Here is a 22,355-nt window from a genome sequence, read left to right on the forward strand (position 1 = left end):
CAGACTCAGTTTTTAAATAAAAACAATTATTTCTTCCTGCCTCTTAGCATTAAAAAGATGAAATAAAGCATCACTGAACTTGAATGTTTCTGCAGCTAACTGTGGATCATTCTTTTGATGATTCTGTTCTTCCTTAAAATAGAATAAGATAAAATTGAGTGGCACAGAAGGAGAGAGAAGCTTTTCATTATTTTATTTAAGGAGTCTTTTAAAAGCCAAAGAAAATTATTTTCCCCACTCTCTGTGCTACTGTTCCCTTCACCAGTTTACATCATGAAGAATTGAGCTTTCTTCATTTATAATTATATAATTTATTATAATATAGTCCTTCAATTATAATTATTACAATAGCAGTTACGTTAAGTGTGATAACTGTAACATCTATCTTCTTGTCAAGTAGCAAGAAAGAATTTATTTTTTGAGTTTCTGATTTTAATGAGTCATCCAGAAGAGTGAAATGTGACTAAACATACGTTTTTATTTGGTCCTTACGGTAGTTTTGCAAGGCTGTACCTTTAGGTTTGGGTGGCATCAGGATGAGAGTAAGAGAGAGAGAGAGACATTGACATTTCTTGGTCACTTGGGCTGCTGATTATCTGTGATTCTGTTTTTGTCGTTCTTATTTCCAACATGACCTTTAGGAACTAGAAAATAAAGAACAAATGTTAAAAAAATTAGAAGATTCACTTGAAGAATATAATAGGAAATTTGCTGTCATCCGGCATCAGCAAGGCTTGTTATACAAAGACTATCTAAGGTATAAGACACAAACTTGTCTGATACAAATTTTAAATTAGAATTAACGAAATATATTAGTATTTAACATGTTGAGTATTTAAAATACTAATTTGCTGTTCATCTGTGTTAATGGATTAATTTTTTGTATATTACATTTTTCACTTTTGGTTACTTCTAGCATAGGTAAAGTGTCATTATTTTAAATAGAGTGTGTTATTATTCATGGTGAAATTAAATGAAATTGATTCTTAAAATAAATAGCTAGTTTTGACATATTTGCATGATCTACAAAGGTTTCTTCCTACAAAGATGTGCGCGCGCGCGCACACACACACACACACACGTATACACATACATTAATAGTGACTGCCATGAAGAGATTAGTGTCTTACTGCTTTCTGTTTTGTAGGAAAATAGGCAGTTTTCTTCTTTGCTGTCTATGATAGCCATTTTAAAGAACCATCTTTTCTTTCTTCTTAATTATTTTCTAGTCCATTTGGGTACAGAATTTTTTCAGGAGATAAATATTTAGCTTTAAATTTTATTCAGGTTATTTAAGGTTTTCTTACTTAAGGTCAGGAGTATAAATCTGACCTAATCTGTTCTCATCTTAGATCACATATAATCTTTGAAAAGTTTTGAAGTCTGATGAGTCATTGGTCAGAATAAAAGTACTTTAATAAAAGAACTTTCCTATCTTACATCTGTCCTAGCTTCTAGGATACTAGGTATGGCTTTTGATAAGAATCAAATTTGGAGTGATCATCCCCCTCACCATATGCTGGACCTCTCTGTGTGTTCTTTTCCAAAATTTGTAGATCATCTGTAGCCTCAAATGTTGCTTCATCAAACTAACCTGCTTAATGGAATGCACTAGATTTTGGTTGTTCTGCTTTTTTCAGTGAAAAGAAAATCTGGCAAACGGAATCTGAAAAACTGAGGGAGGAAAAGAAAAAGCTTGAGGATCAAGTCGAACAAGGTGCTATCAAAGTAAAAGAATATAATGTAAGTGTCCCACCATTCAGAAATAGCTGGCCAGTGCCAGCTGAGGGGCCTTTCTGGATGTCTAACAGCAATGAGTAACTGAAATGTTTGGTGTTTACTTGTTGTGCAGAACTTACTTAATGCTCTCCAGATGGATGCAGATGAAATGAAAAAGCATCTTTCTGAAAGTAGTAGGAAAATCAGCATCTTGCAAGTTAATGAAAAGTCCCTGATAAGGCAATATACAACTTTACTAGAAATGGAACGGCATTTAAGAAAAGAAAACAGTAAACAGAAGAATGAATTGATAGCCATGGAGGCCGCAGTTGGAGACAGAATTGGCCATTTGCAAAGGTTTAAGGTATGCTTGCTCTTAGATATCTTTCCTTAGAACATTTAAGCTCTAGATTTTGAAATTTCTTGAATTTGTATTAGACTTACAAGAGAGCAAAAAACAATAAATAGAAATCAAATGAAAATTTTTAATTTTTTTGGACGTCATCTTCATTTAAAGAGTGATGTGTGAGATTGTTAACCTTAAACCGAGATTTTATTGTGGTCGTAATGCTGAGTAAATAATTAAAGGTCCTACTTGAAAAAGATAATTTTTTTATCCCATTTACTGTATTAAAGGGATTTTGAGACTCAAGAAAAGTAATTGCTTTCTCTTTTTGCGCTAGACTGTTCAGAGTCTCATAGAAGATCTAGTTCTCTTGATAATCTGGAAATTTGCAAGTATAACATATGGTTTTGGCAAGGAGTAGAATGATTACAGAACATTTCATGTAGAAGAAAAAAGAATAGGAATTATGCCTTCTCTCTCCAACCCTGATTGGTCCAGAGGCTCAATGTTGGGGGTGGGGAATGGGGGAAAAATGGAAGGTAAATAAAAAGAGAGTATTTTAAAAAAAGAAAACAATAAAAGGATAAATGTTCTGGAGACATTTGTGCCAATTCAGAAATACAGGAATGGAATTCAAAAGTACAAAAAGAACTGAATTACTTTTCTTGTACTTCTATATTCTTCCTTCCCTAACACTGTCAGACCTCTCGGACTAGTTATTGTCACAAGTTTTTAATTCTCCCGTGGCTCATCACTTTAAGAGATTTCTTGCCTAACTTTCTTCTGATCTCTTTGCCTTACCCTTTTTCAATGATGTTAGCAATATTTGGTGTTATCTAGAAATGAAGGAGAATTAGCCGTATTTTTGACATATTCTCCTGATCATTAAGGAAATAATGATGTAGGTTTATGTAATTTCTTAGGATTATTGTGGGTAGGCCGTGACCTGAGTCATTTTTGGATCCTGAATATCATTTTTAGAACTTGGTTTCTGTATCAAATAATATGTATGGTAGCACTAGGAAAGAATTTACTTTTGGGTTAAGAAGATACTTTGCCTATGGTGTAAAACTGACTTATATTCAATTCTTAGCCTAGAGAAGTTGAAGAGGCAGAGTGCAGCTGTGGATTCCTAGGATCATACAGAGCTGCGTGTGCAGCTTCACTTGGATGTATTCAGCTGTTATAAAACAACTAGACTGCTTTGTTGCTGTAAAATTTCCCTCTGTAGTCTTACAGTATGCCCTGACAAACGCATTTATTGATTCAGACTGATATACTTTTTCTCAAAATAATTAAATCTGACAGTTTATTGCAATAAGAAACATTTTTAAAGTACTAAAATGTGCTTCATTTTTAACATAAAATGGGGCATGCCATGGAATTGTTTTGTTAAAAGTTCATTTAAGTAAGAATTTTCTTATGTTTTTTGAAAATAATTTTAATCAATAAACTTTGTCACTGCATAATGTTAGTTTCTTTTTCTTAGGTCTATCTTTAAAAGAAACAGTGCTGAAATATAACATTGTTACTCTTATTTACATAGGAAACAACCATTTTCAGGATTGCAGCTCTCCAAAAACTTATAGACAATAGCGTCCCTCTCTCGGAACTCGAATTGGCCAATAAGCAATACAGTGAATTGACTGCCAAGTATAGGGACATGCTGCAAAAAGATAATATGCTTGTCCAGAGAATGAGTAGTTTGCAGTTGGTGGAGGTAAGATTATATGGTTCTTGGTTCTCGAAAAATTAGAACGACCTTTTCAATAAGTATTTTCCATTCTTGGAAGTCTTTGAGATTTTATTTCCCCTGTCCTCAAAGGACTGGTAGGGGAATTTAGCAAGTCCACATTCATCAGGTGCAGCAAGTAGGGGAGAAGGACACATGCAAATAATCACAACATGAAACATTACCTGATCAAGGCCATAAGAGGGGCTCGGATGAGGAGGTGTAGGAATATAAAGGGAGCGAGCAAACTCCTCTGAGGAGGCAAGAGAGGGTTGTAGGAAGGAGAGGGTGTTGAAGTAATGATAGTAATAAATGAAGGTTATGTTGTAATAATCATGTTGTTGGTCTGAATTGTTCTTTAATTACTTGAAGATATTTCTCTTATTCAGTGTGAAAATACGTCTCTGAAAGAACAGATGGATGTTATAAGTAAGGAACTGGAGATCACCAAGGAAAAATTTCATACTGTAGAGCAAGCCTGGGAACAAGCCACTAAATTAGGTAAGTCTGTGCTCCTGGAGTGAATGTGATACGGCGCTCGCTGTGTTGTTTAACCAGGTTAAAGCGAAGCCTTGTGGGAAAGTAGGTAGAGGACAGAGAAAGCAGTGATCAATATAAAGAGGTAATGGGATTTTTGAGTTTCACAAGCAGCTTTGCAAAAATTGACCTATGAGAGAAAGAAAAAAGCAAGGAAAGGAGACATCTGTGTAACTGTGTCATTTTACAAGTATACTTAATTTTTTTTTTACTCCTTACACAAGTGAAATAGAGTGTATCTGCATCGCCAGTCTGTGTGGCAGTATCTTCCTCCACAACATGTGTACCAAATTAATCCTTAGATGGGATGAATTTCTTTTTGAAACTTTACCTGTTGGGAAATTTATAGTGAAGTTATCTGCCATTTTGTAGTTTTTTTTCAATTTGGCAAACACAAGTTGTTAGTGTTGTGAAAGGGTCACATTTACATACAAGTCACAAATATTAGGTGCCTGCACTAGTTATGAACTTGCTGTATACATTCTCTCAGAGTTTATTTTTCAGACATCTAGCTGCCATTCTGCCATTCATGGTATTTTTTTTTTTAAATCACTGGAAATCACAGTTTTATTGTTAGTACCTAAGACCTGCCATCTTGTTGTCTCTGGCCAGAATACTGATCTAAGAATCTCCTTCCATCTGGGAGCCTTTCCTTGTTGCCTGAATTGGCGGTCCCCTCTCCCTCCACAAATCACCTTGTGTAATTAATTATGTTAGCTCATGTTTGTGCCCTTGCCTCACTGAACCAGACAGAAGCTCTCTGATTGCAGGCCTGGTTTGTGCAGCATCACAGATAGGAAACAAATGAATCACTGGGGTCATTAACAAATAGGGCAAATCTGGGAACATTTGTGTTTTCTCCACTCTTATCCAGGACCAAAATCAATCACTCAGATTATGGAGTTCATCCTCATTCATTTTCCTTCCGTTTACATTATTGTCATCATGGTGTATGTATGTTATTTTCCTGGTTCTACTTACTTTCCTTTGCATAATTTTTTGTCTTCCCATGCTTCTCTGAATTCCGCCTATTTATCATCTCCATTTTTTGGACTAGCCTTGTGATTTCATTAGTGTCGTTGGGGAGCACCTGTTGAGGAAACTCCCTCTGCCTGTGCAGGTTTGCCCTTTTTCTGTCCCTCTCAGCCTTAAGGTTGTCTAAAGCACAAAGAGGCTTAGTGACCTCCCCAAGGCTACACAACTGGTCTGTGCCAGAGAGAGGACTTGAATCCAGGTCTTTCTGATTCATTCATACCAGCCGGTAGCCACTATGCAGCATTGTCTCTCTTGTTGTGTCTTACAGAGGAGAAATATTCCATTACGTTGATGTGCCACTATTTGTTTGCCTATTCCCCAGTCAGTGGGTATGTACTCTGGGGAAATACACACACTCACACACACACACAAATAATTTAAAGTACAACCATGGCTTTCATGTTCTGTTGACAAATCTGTATGACTTGAAGTGGATGGTAACTGGGCCTACATACTTTGGCTCCTTTGAATTTTCATTCAGTCCTACCAGTGATGTGACTTGTGAACAGTGGTATACTGGTAAATGTTTAACAACCAGCTCTCTGAAAAAAATATGCAAAATAGACTTTCTAGTTTAATCTGCATTATTAAAATTTTCCTTATCACTTTTTAAAGTCTATACAATCAACAAAATAATAAATCAAATCCTGATTTGTAATATTTGCCTATTTTTGAGCTATAAATGCTTTGAACTCCCGCAAAATGATATAAAAGAAACTAAATTTTAAAAAATTAAGTATACGTGTAAAATGACACAGTTATACAGATGTCTCCTTTCCTTGCTTTTTTCTTCCTCTCATAGGGCAATTTTTGCAAAGCTGCTTGTGAAACTCAAAAATCCCATTATTTCATTATATCGATCGCTGCCTTCTCTGTCCTATACCTACTTTCCAGTAAGGCTTCAATTGTATGCGCAGATATAAGATTATAACTATGGACGATACTCAGATTTTATATTTTACATGAGGAGATTTAGAGTGAAAATAAATCTATGTTCAGACCAACTTGGTACATTCAAGTTTCTTTAAGGGTATTGAGGTTACTTCATATCATAAATTGTATATTTTTAATAGACATAATTATTCTTTAATTTGCCGGCCTTTCAAATTTGAATTTTTAGACATTTATTTATGGGAAAAACCAGTCAGTTGTACTGTCTGATAATAAAGTTGTATGTGAATAGTGTAAAAAAGCTTGAGTGCATATAGGATTGAAAAATGAAGCGGCTAACCATGTAACAAGAGTTAGAAACAAAGTGGACAGCCCAAGTGCCCTGTTGAGCCCCCTAACTTATTAAAAGTACCTCATGAGGGCTCCAGTGCAATGTGGGGCAGGGGCTGCCTTAGGTAGGATTTACAATAAGACCTGGACAAGGTTCGTTCAGGATAAGAAGACACGGTAGAACTACAAGCTACCAGAAGAAGGAACTCCCATAAAATGTTCTGAAAATTTAACAATCAGCTCTTGAGAGCCTGTTTGAGCTAGCTCCAACACATTCCTGTCTATGAACTTAGGAAACCATGTCACCTCATCTGTAAAATTAAATTCACAACCCAGGAATAAAACTCATGACCAAATATTACTTATAGTTATTAACATAAAATATTGGCTTGGATTGACATATGGCATTAGTAAAATATTTCACAAGTTAGAACTCTAGTAAATAAGATCTAAAAATCAAAGGAATTGCCTGAGTCTAACATGGGCTTCTCCATAAATTCACCTTATTTGTCTCGTGTCTTACTTCTTTCATATTCGGATGTTTTGCATTTGCTTAATGTTAAAAACAACACCCTTATTGAATTTGACTGAATTATTTTTGACCACAGGAAGTGATTTGACCATGGATAAAGCTCAAAAAGCTATAACAAACAGTGAGATTGTTTCCATTTCTAAAAAGATTACAATGCTGGAAATGAAGGAACTGAATGAAAGGCAGCGTGCCGAACACTCGCAAAAAATGTATGAGCACTTACGGGTTTCATTAAAGCAAGTGGAAGAACGTAATTTTGAACTGGAAACCAAGTTTTCTGAGGTTGGATATTCTAATTTTTACTCTTTAGTTAGAGTTGGAAAAATAAGCCTAGCGCTTCAAGTAACTGGCATTACTTGCTTGATCTAGTCTTTAGATTGTTTCAGAAACAGCAGTTTAAGATAATACTTTTATCGTTAGGTAATGAATATATTTGAAATCCGAAATTAATGAGTAATCCCAAAATTTTTTCTGTAGTATGTGTCCTTATAGTTAAGTGCTTGTCATTAGCAAAACACCATGTGATTAAATTAAATACACAGAAAGGCATTAAATAGTAACACATTATTTTTAATCATAATGTTGTATGTGTTTAGCATTAGAGTGTTTTTTAAAATCTAGGCTGACAAATGTGTTTTTTTTCAGATTTTAACCACATTTCTGTCAGTGCCCATTGCTGAAATGTTTTAAATTTTTTTAAAAAAATCATTTTCACAGCATATCCATCTCTCTTACCTATTATTTCTAGTCTGTGAAACAAGCAGTGAAAATGGTACTCTTCCCTGTCAGGTATCCAGGTGAGGCTCTAATGAGGTTTGTTTGGATCTAGAATCAGAAAGTATGAGGTTGTTAGGTCCAGGCACTAAGCATAGAAGAATTTAGTTTATAAGTATGTGCACCACTCAATCAGCATTATTATGCTGTTAGGGTTGTGTTAAAATGCAATGCCCCTCAAAAATTACCAGCCATAATGAAACTTCTTTTATTGGAACTTTAGTGTTTTTCTTAAGATTTGCCCCAAATCATATGTATCAATATTTACTTACTGAAATTGAATGACATTTAAATTACCGTTGGGAAGTACTTAATTTTTAAGTGTTTTAACATAAGCAGTGCATAATTGAAATGCTGTTAAACAACTAGCTTTTCTCCTGGCACATTATTGAAGAGCAGCCAAGATCCTCATTTCTTCTCAGAAGGGAGGGAAGGTTTTTTTTTCTCATTTCTCTTTTTTTGGGGCCAACCTTGGTTGTTGTAATTTCACATTGTTCTGTTGCTGTGGTTTTATTGTTGTCGTTCTTGTTTCTATTTCATTGTTTTTACCGGCGTGCTTGTTGTTTTTTCTGGTTCTGTTTACTTCATTTTTATCAATTCGTGTAAGTTCAGTTCTTTCTGTGCATCTCTTTGTTCGTCATATTCGTCATACTTACAGTGCAGTAGTATTCCATTATCGTCATGCACCATAATGTCTTTAACTAATCCTCTGTTTATAGGCACCTTACTTTGTTTCCAGTTCTTTTCCATTGGAAAAAGGTGCTGTTTTAATATCTGGGGAAGAAGCCTGGCACAGTGGGTAAAAAGACTGGCTTTAGAAACAGAGAATTGGGATTCAAATTCTATCTCCAATGTTTGCTACTTGTATTACCTGGGACGTGTCCTTTCCCTTCCTTGCGCTTCAGGCTTTTGAGGCCTCTTCTGGTTCTAGCTCTAGGATCCTGTGGTGGGGGTGTGTGTGTGTGTGTGTGTGTGTGTGTGTGTGTGTGTGTGTGTGTGTGTGTGTGTGTGTGTGTGGTTTTTGTCATTGACTTCTTTTATGATATTTATGCCGAAGAACTAGTAGCAAAGTTGATGCCCTTAGGTAGTTTGGGTTTACTGGAGAGTGTGTGTGCATGTGTGCCTGTGTGTGTGTGTGTGTGTGTGTGTGTGTGTGTGTGTGTGTGTGTTTGAATTGTGAACAACTGTTGTTTGCCCCAAAAAGTATCCAGTGGGGGCAGCTAGGTGGTGCAATGGATAGAGCTCCGGCCTTGCAGTCAGGAGGACCTGAGTTCAAATTTGGCCTCAGACTCTTGACATTAGCTGTGTGACTCTGGGCAAGTCACTTAACCCTATTCACCTCACTGAAAAGCAAAAAGATAAAATTAAATTTTTAAAAAAGCATCCCGTGAAATGTAGTTAGATATGTGTTATAGCTGCACACGTGCTTAGAAAATAAACGTCATTTGTTTACTCCTGAGCTCAGCCCTTTTGTTGGTATACCTAGACAAATCACAAGAAATAATTAAAAAGGAGGGAGCCCCATTCATGTTGGCTGTTTCACAAAGTGGAACTGGAAGGTAATTGAGATGCATGTTCTATAAAAGTCAGTGAAAATTTTCAAAAACATTTTAGTAATGGACATTGGAATGTGGTTAAATTTTATGAGGAAGAAAAGGGAAAAGATGCATAAATATGCCAAGAGCAACTTTCTAGTTGTACTTTTTTTTTTTTTTTTTTTTTTTTTGTAGCTTACTAAAATCAACTTGGCCGCACAGCAGCTGGAACAAACGTTAAGAGATGAGCTAGCCGAGAGTGTGAGTAAGGAAGTGAGTGACGCCGACAGGCGGAGGATCCTAGAGTTAGAAAAGAGTGAAATGGAGTTGAAGGTGGAGGTGTCCAAGTAAGTTCTTTAAATCTTTATTGTCATCTGCATGTCTCGGTTCTAATTTGTGAAAACAGTCATCTTCTAATCAAATTATTCCTTTTAATGAGAAAGGCATTAAGTGGCATTTGAACATAAAAATCTACTGTTCCTTAGGAGTCATTTTTTAAGTTCAAACTATTCTACATTTTCATATAGACTTATATAAAATTTTTTTTTACATTTTACATTTAAATAGAAGAAGATAATAAAAAACCTTCAGTGTTCAGAAAATGGAGTTATAGAAACATTAATGGATCCGATATATTTTTGCCATAGGGTAGAAAAGTTTCCTTAAACGTTATTTCTTCTTGATGTTACAAGCATATAAATAGTATGTTCAGTACTTGAAGTTGTATAGGAGATATGGGTAAAGAACAGGGAAGAATTCAATCTTTCAATCCCTATTGCAATTTATTTCCCACTAGAGATGATTTTAAAACTTTGCACCTAATCTTTGGGACTTCTCCAAAGTGGTAGAATGAATGTAGCTCCCCTTCTTCCCTCTTAACCCTGAAAATACACACATACACACACATACATTTTTAATAATCTTAACAGTTGTGGAAAATGTATCTCGCAGTATTTTAAAATGCACTAAAAATTTTAAAAGGAAAAGAGGCCTAATACTTAATCCTGTAGGTATTTTCTGAGATTGTTGAGAGACTGAAGTGTGGTAGGGACTGTCTTCTTTAAAAAAAGGTTGAAAATGTGTAACTATTAGGAGATGCCCTAACCAAATATTATATCCAACAGCCACAAATCATCTGGACACTTTTGCTTCCTAATGAAAATGGAGCCTCTTTAGGGACTTAACAATAGTATTATGTAAATGTGTTAATTTACTTTTATTTTTAACTATGTAGTTTTCTAGAAGTGATTAGTGCTTCAAATTGGCATTGTAATAGGTGATTTTTAAATTCTCTTTTTTTCTTGTACCTTTTTTATTTTTTAAACATTACAGTCATTTCTCAGATTTTCTCTTATTTGAACCTTCCCTTCAGAATTAAAAAAACAAAATGAAACAGTTAAGCCAATCCAAATGACAAAACCACTGTTCTTCTAAGAGGAGGGAGTGTATCTTTAATTCTCTATTTTCTGAAACCAAGATTTTTTTTTGCAGTTCTTTCAAATGCCTTTTATTTATGTTTTCATTTATATTATTGTAGGCATTGAGAATATTCTTCTCTTGGTTTTTCTTTATTCACTTTGTAACACTTCATTTCTTTCTTCAATTTTTCCTCTGAATTTCTTACATTTATCCTGTCTTTTGCTACAATATTTGTTCAGCCATAATCTAATTGATAGGTACCCACTCTGTTTCTCTGTTGTTTTTTTTCCCTTTAATTACTACTGTATGAGTGCTGCCATGAGTATTTTTGGTCTTTTTTTCTTTGACCCACTCAAGGTATATGTCTTAGTTGTGGGATGTCTTGGTTAAGTGTTATGAAAAGCTTAGTAACTACTTGCATAATTCCAAATTGTTTTCCAGAATTAGATCAATTCATAGCCGTGCCACCAATGTATTAGTGTTGCTGTCATCTCACAGCTTCTTCAGTTTTGGTACTTTTATTATCTTTGGCAGTTTGATGAGTATAAAGATGAAACTTTATCAATTTATATTTGTATGATTTGTAATATTTTTAATGATAGTTGATTGCTTTATTTTATTTGTTGAATATTCTACCCATCCATTTACTGCTTATTTAATAGGAAATACCTTTTGGTTTTCTATAATTATGTCAGTTCTTTTGCACTTTTATTAGAAATATTTGATGCAAAGGCTCCCCCCCCCAAGAATCAGCTTTTCTTTTTAGTCTAGCAGCATTGATTTTGTTTGTGCAATAGCTTTTATATTTTCTGTGTTTAAAATTATCTGCTTTCTCTTTTTGGGGGGGGGGCAGGATAATGTAGTAGATAGAATGATGAAGTCTCAGTCGGGAAGACTTGGGTTCAGATTTTAGAAACTTAACCAGTTGTTTGATGACCCTAGGAAAGCCACTTACATTCTCTGCTCCTCAGTTTCCTCAGCTGTAAAATGAAGGTGGTTGGACTCAATGACCCCAAAGGTTCTTTCCAGCTATAAAGCTATGACCCTAGCAACACCTGATTCCCTTGTTTCTTTAATGATTCTCCCCATATTTTTTTGTATTCTCCTTTTTATGATTTTTTTTATATTTAGGCTACATCTTTTTGGAGTTTATTGTGGTATATATTGGAAAATACTGGTTTAAATATATATGCTGCCAAATTGCTTTCTAGTTTTATTAGTAGTTCTTATTAAACATGAGTCTTCCCATTACTTTGTGATCTTGGGTTTGTCGAACACTGAGCTACTAAATCTGTAAACTCAACTTATTAGAATTGTCTTTGTCATATAGGCAAGGCTTTGCCGTGACCAGTGAGCTTCTCATCAATTATTTAAATTATTCCTCATTTCCTTAGTCTCTGGTGTATAATTGAACTTTAAGATATTTTATGCACCATGTAGTTATTTTGAATGAGATTTAACTTTCCATAATTGCCTCCTGGTTTTTATTTTTAATAAGATTAATTATTTCTATTATGTTTCTTTGCATCCTTAATATAAATTCAACTTGATTATAGTAAATGAATTTTTTTTATAAATTGCTGTGATATTTTTGCTAAGATTTTTCTTAAATATTTTCAATCTATATTCGTTAATGATATTGGGGTTCCGTTTCTTTCCTTTATCTTTTCTTGCTTTAGGTATTCAGACAGTATTTGCCTCATTAAAGGAGTGCAGTGTAGTGTATCATTTCTCAGTTTTTGAGAGTAATTTGTGTAGTGTAACTTTTAATTGTTCTTAGAAAGTTTGATAGAATTCCTCTCTAATGCCATTTGGACCAGTGGTTTTTGCCATTGATAGTTCCTTAATAGCTAGTTCAGTTTTCTTTTCAAAGACTGGATTATTTAAGATCTCCCTTTAGTGGTCTATTAATTTGTATATTTTATGTTTTTGTAGATAATTCTGTATCTTTTGAATTAACAGTTTTGTTGGTATATAACTTCATAGAGAGTAAGTTTTGATAATTGTTTCTGCAATTATCAATTTTATTCATTTGTTCAAGGAACCAACTTTTTGTGTTTTTTTTTTTTCATCAAGTCTGGTCTTTTTGGTTTTTAATTTATTTACTCTTTTTAAAAAAATCTTTCATGCTTATTTTGTGTTTTTTCTTCTTTTAATGTTTTAAAATTACATATTTAGTTTATTAATCTTCTGTGTTCTATTTCATTTATGTTTCTAGAAAAATAATTTTTACTTTGAGAACTTCTTTACCTGGATCTCAAAAATTTTAGTCTTTCGTCTTTGATCGTAATGTAATTGTTTTTATGATCTGTTCTTTAACTTGTTAGGCTTTCTGTATTTAATCTCTGTATCTTTTGCTTGTGTTCCTTGTATTATTACTATTTGTTTTTGGTGTTATATTCTGTACAGGATATATTTCTGCTTTTTTTTTTTTTACATTTTTTTTTCTTTTAGGCAGTTGGGGTTAAGTGACTTGCCCAGGGTCACACAGCTAGTAAGTGTCAAGTGTTTGGTCTGAGGCTGGATTTGAACTCAGGTCCTCCTGACTTCAGGGCCGGTGCTCTATCCATTGTGCCACCTAGCTGCCCCTTATTTCTGCTTTTTAAAAAACATATCTTTGCAGTTTTTCTGTGCCCTAATAACAAATATATTTTGCAAAGGTGCCCGTGCTGTATTGGTAAATAGGTATATTATTTAGTGGTACATTCAGAAAATAACAAAAATCTTTTAACTTCAAATTGCCCCATAGTTTCTTCTGTTTAAAAAAAATTTTTTTTTGTTTACCTCCGTATTAGATTTGTCCAACTTTGAGAAAGGAATATTAAAGTCTCCTGCTATTGAGTTACTATCTATGTCTTTTTAAAATTCAGTTAGTTTTTCTTTCATGAATTTAAATGCTTTGCCATTTAGTACTGACATCTTTAATATTGATGTTGTTTCATTGTCTGTGACTTCCTTAAGCATTATTTAATTTTCTTGTTTGTCTTATATTGTGAACTTTTGGTTTTGCTTTTCTTGCTAGCATAATCACAGTTCCTGCTTTTGTGGATTTACTTCATGCATAGTAACTTTTGTTAGTAACTTTTGTTCCAGCCTCTAATTTTTATTCTAAATATGTTTTTACTTTTTAGATGTGTTTATTATAAGGAATAGATTGTGGAATTTTGTTGTCTTATCCATTTTGCCACTTTGTTTTATTGAGTTAGATATTTCATATTTAAAGTTATGAGAGTTAGGTTATAGTTTTCTTCTATTTATGTCCTTAATGTTGTTTTTAAAATATTTTAAAAATTTCTTTCCTCTCTGACATCAATACTTTGTTTTTACAATTAGTTTTGTTTAAGCAACTTTGATATAGTCTTATTCCCATAGGCTTCCCTCCTCGAGCCCTTTCCCTACTCTCATTTGTCAACCCTTTTCCCTGGTTTGGAGGTTTTACTTAAATATTGATTTCTTTTTCTTTCTTTTGCTACAACTGTTTCCTCCCCTCTTTATTTTCTCTTTTCCTCTTCTTTTTCTTACCTCAATTAATTCAAAGTTGATTTAAAATGTTTCCTCTTCTTCCCCACAACTTCTTTAGTTTCTTTGTTTTCTTTTTTCTGTCCCCTTTTCTTTAAATTAAAAAAAAGATTGTTTTTGCTTGGTTCTCTTCATTAATTCTCTTCCCTTTCTGGACTGAAATTTTATACACGGAGTTTTGGTCTTTATCCCTATTTATTCCTCTTTAATCTCTTTTTGTTCCTCATGGAGTTAAGTCTTCTGAAGTCCTAGGCTTGAGCTCCTTCTAACCACTTTTCTATTTTGTTACCCTAACAAATCTTGCCCCAAAATCCTTTTTTTTCTGTTGTGCCTCACTCTCAGAAGTTTTAGTTCATAATGTGTATAGAGGCAGTGACCCATGTCCATAATCATGCAGTCCAGTTCTTCCTGCTACCCTCCCCATCATTCTCCATCCCATTGACTTTGCTTTTTGATTTATGGGTATGTCCATGCCTCCTCCCCTCCAACCCCCAGCCACCAGCCGCCTTTAGGAGCTCTCTTATTCCTTCTCCTGGAGCAAGACGTTGTCCCCAGAGTCACAACATTTTCAGAGAAGGCGATCAGCTTGTAAACTACTTTTTCTAATATTAAGTCCATTGTGAGGTTCTTATTTCCTGTTGCACCTCTTCCCATGGGAGTGTCCTACCCCTACCTCTTTTAGGCTGAGACTTCTCCTTTGATCTTTCCCATTCTCCTTCAGCTCTTCTTGAGAGGCCATAGGCATCATATCCCTTTGCTCTTTACCCATGGATTAATAAGGGGACATCTCTCATTCCTCTCTGTCTCCACTTCCCTTCTTCCCACATGGGCATCCTCCCCCTCTGCAGTTTTGTCTCACAAAACCCATAGATTCATCTCGATGGGGGTTGTTTGGTTGGATGCTTCATTTCTGTTCCTCTGTTTTCATTTTTTTTTCCTTTACATTCTGTTTATGTTTTTAGCCCCTTGTCCATTTTTTTTTTTGGCTTTTTGATGAGGCAGTCTGGGTTAAGTGACTTCCCCAGGGTCACACACCTAGGACGTGTCAAGTGTCTGAGGTTGGTTTTGAATTCAGGTCCTCCTGACTTCAAGACTGGAGCTCTATCCACTGCACCACCTAACTGCCCCTGCTTGTCCACCTTAAATCTTTTGACAGTTTCTCTTTTTTTTTCTAGAACAATCTTTTTCTTTTTCTTACATTTTTAAAATGATCTTTGAACTTGTGGTAATTTATTTCTTTATCTGTTCTTTCCTTAGTAACTGTACTTACCTAATCTTTCTTGTGTTTCTAATTGTTTGGGGTGTTTGCAAGTAGAATATTCTGCTTGTGTCTGTTTTGTTTTCTTTTACAGGAATTTCTCAAATGCCTCTCGTTGAATTTTTTTTTCATTTATGATTAGGCTCATATTTGTAGGATAATATCATTTCAGGGTGTAGCTTGAGTACTTTTGCTTTTTGGAGTAACCATTTCTCTCCTTTTTACTGTTTCTAATGTATGGGACACAATCTTATGTTATTCAAATTTAATTTCCTTTATATAGGAAGGTTATCCTAGTTGCTTACAGAATTTGTTGTTGGAGTAGTTAAATTTAACCACTCTATGTCTCTTAGTTTAAAATGTATAGATTTCTTTACTGGAGGTGATCAGTGGATTCCTATGGTCCTTTGTTTTCTATAGTCCTAAATTATAGGTAGCTTTCTTTTATTATTTCCATGGCATTCAGATTTTTTTGATTTGGTTAAGTTGGCTCTACATTTCCCACGCAGTGTCATTAGCTTAGATGTCATTGACTTTGGCTGTGAGAGACATCACATCTTCTTTAAACATGACTACCCTTTTCCCCCCCTTCTTTTCCCATATTTTCATCCATGTCAGTATTTTTGAATTCCAAATATGTTCATCTCTCTTTGGCTTCATTGAAGCAACTTACCACCATGGTTTAATTTTTTTCCCTAGTCTGCTAATAGATTTAAAAAATTTCTTCATTGAGAAATGTGAATTTTGATATGTGTGTGTACACATATATACCCATAATTTCTTATGGATTTCATTTCTTGAATAATTATTTTTGGCCATTTCTGATACTTCTTGTTCTCTATTCTTGTAGTATTACAAAGAATTCTGTTTTATCAGAAATCAGTTCATTTTCCTTTGTCCTATAATGTTTGTTAAGAGTTTTACTCTCTTGGAGGAAGAACTTGTCTTGCTATCTAGTTTTATCAGCTGGTGCTCTGTGTTTTATTGAGTTTTCTTCCTCTTGGATGTTTCAGCCTTTTCCTCTTATATTCTCCTATCACTCACTTGCAGGCTTCTGCCTTTGGTTAAGGCTAAAACCTTGGGGTTCTGCTGCCATACTTCCTCAGCTTTCTCCCCACTGGGGCATGTAGGCCTCATTGGTCTTTGTCCTTGCTATCAGAAACCTATAAGGAGGTAGGGCTGGCTGCAGCTGGGTTGCTGTCTCCTTTCCTTTAGACTTGGTAGAACCACTCCTGGTGGCTTCCTGTCTCATTTCTTCCCTTGGCTCACCTTTCCTTTTCAAGCTGAGCTGTATTAGGGTATGCCACTTTTTTCACGGTTTGGGGGCAGTGGAAACAATATTCTGGACTTGGTCTGCAGCTTTTGGGATCCTTAAATTAGCGGTCACCCAGGCAGAAGCCTAACCACCCTCCTTGAGAGCAAGCAGAGGGTGACTTGTGCTGGTGAAGTCTTTGCAGCAGAAGGGCCCGGGCCCAGGCCCAAGCCCAGCAAGACCAGGTTCAGGTTCGGCCTCTGACGTGTACTGTATTTATGACCCTGGACAAGTTCAGCCTTACACAGTGTTGTAGGCAACTTTAAAGAGACTACACATTTCAGAGAAGGTGCTGACCTGTGCTATTAGAAGGAATTTCCTCATCCATGACTTTCCTATCCAAATGAAATCCCAAGTCCAGTCTTTGTACCTATCTAGTGGGGACTGGGGAGAGTGTCTGATCTGCCGTCTTGTTGATCTCTTTGTCTAAATATCATAATGTGAACTTATACTCAAAACATTGCATATTAGATATAGTCTGTTTATGTTAAATAGAAAAGTTATAAACCAGGAGATTGTCTTAAAGAATGGAAACCCAGCATTCTGATTATTTAAAAAAAAAACCAAAACAATTCCTACTTTGCATTTAGAAAATTATTAAATGCCTTATAGTTATTACTGTATCATTGTATGACTTACTAGACTGAAGGAGATTTCTGATATAGCCAAGACTCAAGTTGAAGCTCTGAGTTCACATCAGCAATCCAGAGAAAAGGAGGTCGAATCTCTGCGAATGCAGGTGTTAGACTACCAGGTGAGACCAGCTCCAAGTCTTCACAAGAGGCATGGACTTACTCATTTTTAAAAATCAGGTTGGGGATGATTTACAAACTTCAGGCCTAGTCACCCTTTGTGGGAGTCTGGTAAGGACTGGTTAGAATACCCTGTAACTGAACCTCTCTCTGGAATAGAAAAGTGGTAGGAGGAAAAGGGAGGGGGGAAGAATGGGCATGCGATGATTGACTGGGTCTAGTATAGACCCTGGGGCTGATTATGAGACAGATAATGCAGAATAGATACTGCAGAAAAACCGCAAAGCTAGCTGAGGGTGCTAGTTGGGTTTTTGTTTGTTTTTACATATAGTCTTTCTTTAAAAACAAAACAAAACAAAACAAAAATCCTCTAAATGGCTTAGTATGTCCTACTCAGTTTTTTTCATTAGAACCACATCATTCCAATAAAAGAGAGGCCAATATTATTATAGGTACTGAAAATTTTATTGGTACTGAATTTTATAGATACTAAAAATGCATTTTATAGGTACTGAAAATAATTACTGTGGTATCCCCAAATTACATTGCTGCTTAACGGAGCCAGGACTAGAATCAAAGTCTCTTGATTGAGAATTCTTTCATCAGATGATTCAGACTTATATCATAGAATAGTCTTTGTCGGTTATTATAGTAAAAATGCTGTACTTGAGTTTGAGTAGCATATTATAACATACCTATAAATAACACTTTTACATGAAAACCTAAACCTTGATTTCAGTGAGAATTTATTAACCGACAGATGAAAGGCATGTCACCAAGCTATGTGACAAGGGAGATAAGCAAGACACAATCCTTGTCCTTGAGCATTTTAGTTTTCTTCAGGGAGCTGAAACGTGTATAGTACTAACTGTAAAATGCTAATTCAGTATGATGAGGGGTTACAAGTGTTTTGAGAGTTCAGAGGAAGAAAAGCTCACTTTTAGTAGAGGAAATCAGGGAAACCATCATGGAATTGGTCAAATTTGAGTTGGGTAATGAAGCAAAGGTACGATCTCGTCTTCTTACCTACCCGCCTTAATTCCCTTTGGCACCAGGCACAGTCGGATGAAAAAGCCCTCATTGCCAAGCTGCATCAGCATATTGTTGCCCTGCAAATTAGCGAAGCCGCTTCTGTTAGCAAGTTGGAGTCAGTGACTTCCCAGCTGCAGAAGGTGGAGACTTACAACTTGCGTCTCGAGCAGAAGCTCGATGAGAAGGAGCAGAGTCTGTATTTCGCTCGCCTGGAAGGGAGAAGTCGAGCGAAGCATCTGCGCGGTACCATTCAGGCCCTGCGGCGACAGTTCTGTGGCACTTTGCCCTTGGCACAGCAGGAGAAGTATTCCAAAACGATGATTCAGCTGCAGAATGACAAGCTGCAAGTCATGCAAGAGGTCAGGACTTGTCAGGAGGAGCGGAGAAACATGGAGAACAAAACCCTGGAACTGGAGTTAAAGTTAAAAGGCCTGGAGGAGCTCATAAGCACCTTAAAGGATGCCAGGGGGGCCCAGAAGGTGTGTCAGTTTTGATCTTACATGTTAAGGTTAAAATCGGATGTCGGATTTCGGTAAGATTCTGCTTTAGTGAGTCGCTTTAAGGTCTCAGGATGTACGGATGTGGAGCAGGGCCAGGAACTGACCCTGAATTTTCCTGCGAATAGGGAACTCCCATATGAGTAAACTCCCTCTACTTGTGGTCTTAGAGAGTAGCTTAGAGCACTGAGAGACTAATAGGCTTACTTGGCCAGGGTCACACACCTAGGACTTGAAGGCTGAAAGACCAAGGTTCAAATCCTGCCTCTGACGCTCAGGTCACCTCATCTCCCTGGGCCTCAGTTTCCTCATCTATAAAATGGATATGGACACAGTGACCTCGTGTTTCACAGGCAGACACACAAGTAACACCGTTTGTTGGGCAGGAGAACACAGGAGGCCTTCTAACACTAACAGGTGTTCTAGCACAGGTTTGCCTTTGATCTCGTCAGACAGGAAGACAGCTTCGTAGGGGTTAGATAAGCTGACTTTATTGTAGTCTAGTCTTCTCAAAAGGAGTTTGCTGATAATGGGAGCTCCAACTCCTACAGCATTCCCTAATTACACTTCTTGCAGGTGGGGGCAAGAATAGTAGGAGCTACGACTTCTATTGGTCCCCTAAACCTCAGTGGGGGCCAGTTGAGGCAAGCACACAGATTCTACCCAGGCCTTGATGGGGACTGATCAAGGCAGGTACATGCATTCCTCTATGCATTACCCAAATACCCAAATGGGTTCCCCACTTACTGGCCAGTGCCCATTTGCTTTACAGGGCAATAGACAAAGAAGGCATATTGCCAACAGTAGCCTTACAGGTTAATTTTAGCACTATCGTCATTCAGTGCAAGTGTAGTAAATATCACTTATGTCATCCCTATATCTCACTGCGCAAGCGTAGTGGAGCTGTTTTCAGCCATAATTCATGGGAAGTATTACCTAGGATCCTGGAACTATTATCTAAAAAGGCATAACAAAATCCTCCTTACTCACACTAAAATTCACCTTCCTTACCCTTCTAATGACCCTTGTCTGAATCTGTGATCCTGTGAAATGTACAAGGTACAAATCAAACCCAGGCTTTCCCAACTCTAAGGCTGGCATTCTATCCACTGTGCTATCTGGTTGCCTCGAGATGGAGCTAGGCTGAAATTTTCATTTTTTATGTTTTTTTGTCATTAGAACTTAGGTGGATTTGCCAAGAAGCAAACCTACTTGACTCCTGGACTTAGGATGTTCTTTTTTTTTTATTGTATAACCAGATTGGTAAATGAGGGCAGTCCTGTAGACAGAGGAGATGTAGACTTCAGCACGGCTTTCAGGTACTAGGTGACCTCTGAGCTTCATTTCTTTAAAGATTTTCTATGCAAATTCATTGTAGAAACAAGAATGAAGGGAAAATGGCAAATCTGATAAAGAGAGCAGTCATCTTCTAGCGCTTTAGAAGCATTCATATACAAAGAATTTCAGTCCTAATTTAAAAATGCCTTATCATTCATTTATCATTCATTGTACTAGGTCTCAAATGAATTCTCTCCATACATTTAAAAGCCTAGTTTTTTAATATATACTTTAAATGAGTAAGCTCACATTTATTTAGAAATACCTTAAAATTCGTATTATTTGGATTAGTCTTTTTCCTAATTAATAGGAATTAATGAAGTTTTATTGTTGCTACCTTGGACCTCAATCTGACTGTCTTATTGAGAATTGCCCATTTGAATTTGGGACTCCCTTTTTCCATTAGTGAAACACAAAATTTATCTAAGTGAATGTCAGTTGGGTAGATAATCCATTCTATCTAAAGTAAATGGGTATTTTTTTGAAAATAATGGTCACTGTTACTTTATGAACTTTGGAATGTGACTAGATGAGCGAGTTTACAATGCATAACTTTATTATGGAAAGCTTGATTGATATATGATCTCATGCAATTGAAGTAATTAAAATGAACAGTTTGTTTATAATGCTCATATATGTGCCTACATGCAGTGTGTACGTATATACGTGTGTGTGTATATACATATGTATATACATATAAACCTCTTTTTGTCTTATTTAGGTAATTGATTGGCACATGAAAATGGAAGAACTTCGTCTTCAAGAGCTCAAACTAAATAGGGAATTAGTCAAAGACAAAGAAGAAATGAAATATTTGAAAAATGTAATTTCTGAATATGAACACACAATCAGCAATCTAGAGGAAGAGATTGTGCAGCAAAACAAGGTGCATATGTCTGGATACATGGAGCATTATTATGTTTCTCTATTAGGATTTTAAAAAATCTGAGCCACTGCCTAAGTGGCTCCTGTAGTCTCCTGACTGTGTGGAGCTCCCATTGTTGTTGTATAATAACAGTGTACATTCAGTTCTTATTTTTCAAATAATTTTAAACATAAATTATTTTTATAATAGTTAAGATAGAAAGCATGCTACAAATAGTAGTATTAAGTTGAAAACTTTTGCTAATCGTATTTCATTAGGTATTTCCGTTTACATATCTAAAAGGTTCTTCCAGTTTCCTTTCTCTATTATTGAAGTAAACTGTTTTTCTACAGTTTCATGAAGAACAGCAAATGTCCTGGGATCAAAGAGAGGTTGAGTTAGAACGGCAGCTAGACATATTTGATAGTCAACAAAATGAAATATTGAATGCAGCTCGTAAGGTATGTAGAGATTAATGGGAAATTGTGAGTAGCACACAAATCTTGTGTTATATAGAATGGACTAGAATGTACATTGATGAAAAATTTCCCTCTCCAATCAGGTAAAATCATTTGTCTTCTTTTGATGTTTAAAAGATACGTAGCATTTAAACTATGCTTAACATGCTCTTGTGAAAAATGAACATTTTTCCTAGTGGTAGAACAGTTTTTTGCAAATTTCTGTTTCCCAACAGTTTGAAGAGGCTACAGGATCAATACCAGACCCCAGTTTGCCTCTTCCAAATCAACTTGAGATAGCTTTGAGAAAAATCAAGGAAAATGTTCGCATAATCATGGAAACCCGGGCAACTTGTAAATCATTGGAAGAGGTAATTAATTTGCCTTATCATTATTAGGTGTGAATGTGTAACTCCTACATTAATGTATGTTCATGAAAGTGAAGCTTGGAATTAATTATTAAACCTGTAGGTA

The 22,355-nt window shown here is 35.7% G+C and overlaps 1 protein-coding gene across 2 annotated transcripts in view; it reads left to right on the top strand.

Annotated features, from left to right (window-relative positions):
* CEP290 (centrosomal protein 290) overlaps positions 1–22,355 on the top strand; it is a 101,639-nt gene that overhangs the window by 31,238 nt on the left and 48,046 nt on the right. For both annotated transcript variants that reach the window (XR_003567340.1, XM_027842499.1), the window contains exons 23-34: positions 642–757; positions 1,641–1,743; positions 1,853–2,083; positions 3,612–3,785; positions 4,187–4,298; positions 7,199–7,404; positions 9,627–9,778; positions 17,582–17,693; positions 18,747–19,202; positions 21,280–21,444; positions 21,777–21,884; positions 22,118–22,252. Coding sequence is in view for 1 of the 2 variants with exons in the window: in XM_027842499.1 (XP_027698300.1) it covers positions 642–757; positions 1,641–1,743; positions 1,853–2,083; positions 3,612–3,785; positions 4,187–4,298; positions 7,199–7,404; positions 9,627–9,778; positions 17,582–17,693; positions 18,747–19,202; positions 21,280–21,444; positions 21,777–21,884; positions 22,118–22,252 (2,070 nt within the window). In the remaining variant the exon portion in view is untranslated. The remainder of the gene's footprint in view (positions 1–641; positions 758–1,640; positions 1,744–1,852; positions 2,084–3,611; positions 3,786–4,186; positions 4,299–7,198; positions 7,405–9,626; positions 9,779–17,581; positions 17,694–18,746; positions 19,203–21,279; positions 21,445–21,776; positions 21,885–22,117; positions 22,253–22,355) is intronic.

This window comes from Vombatus ursinus, unplaced genomic scaffold (genome assembly GCF_900497805.2).
Source record: "Vombatus ursinus unplaced genomic scaffold, bare-nosed wombat genome assembly UNPS02014874.1, whole genome shotgun sequence".
NCBI classification, from domain to species: domain Eukaryota; kingdom Metazoa; phylum Chordata; class Mammalia; order Diprotodontia; family Vombatidae; genus Vombatus; species Vombatus ursinus.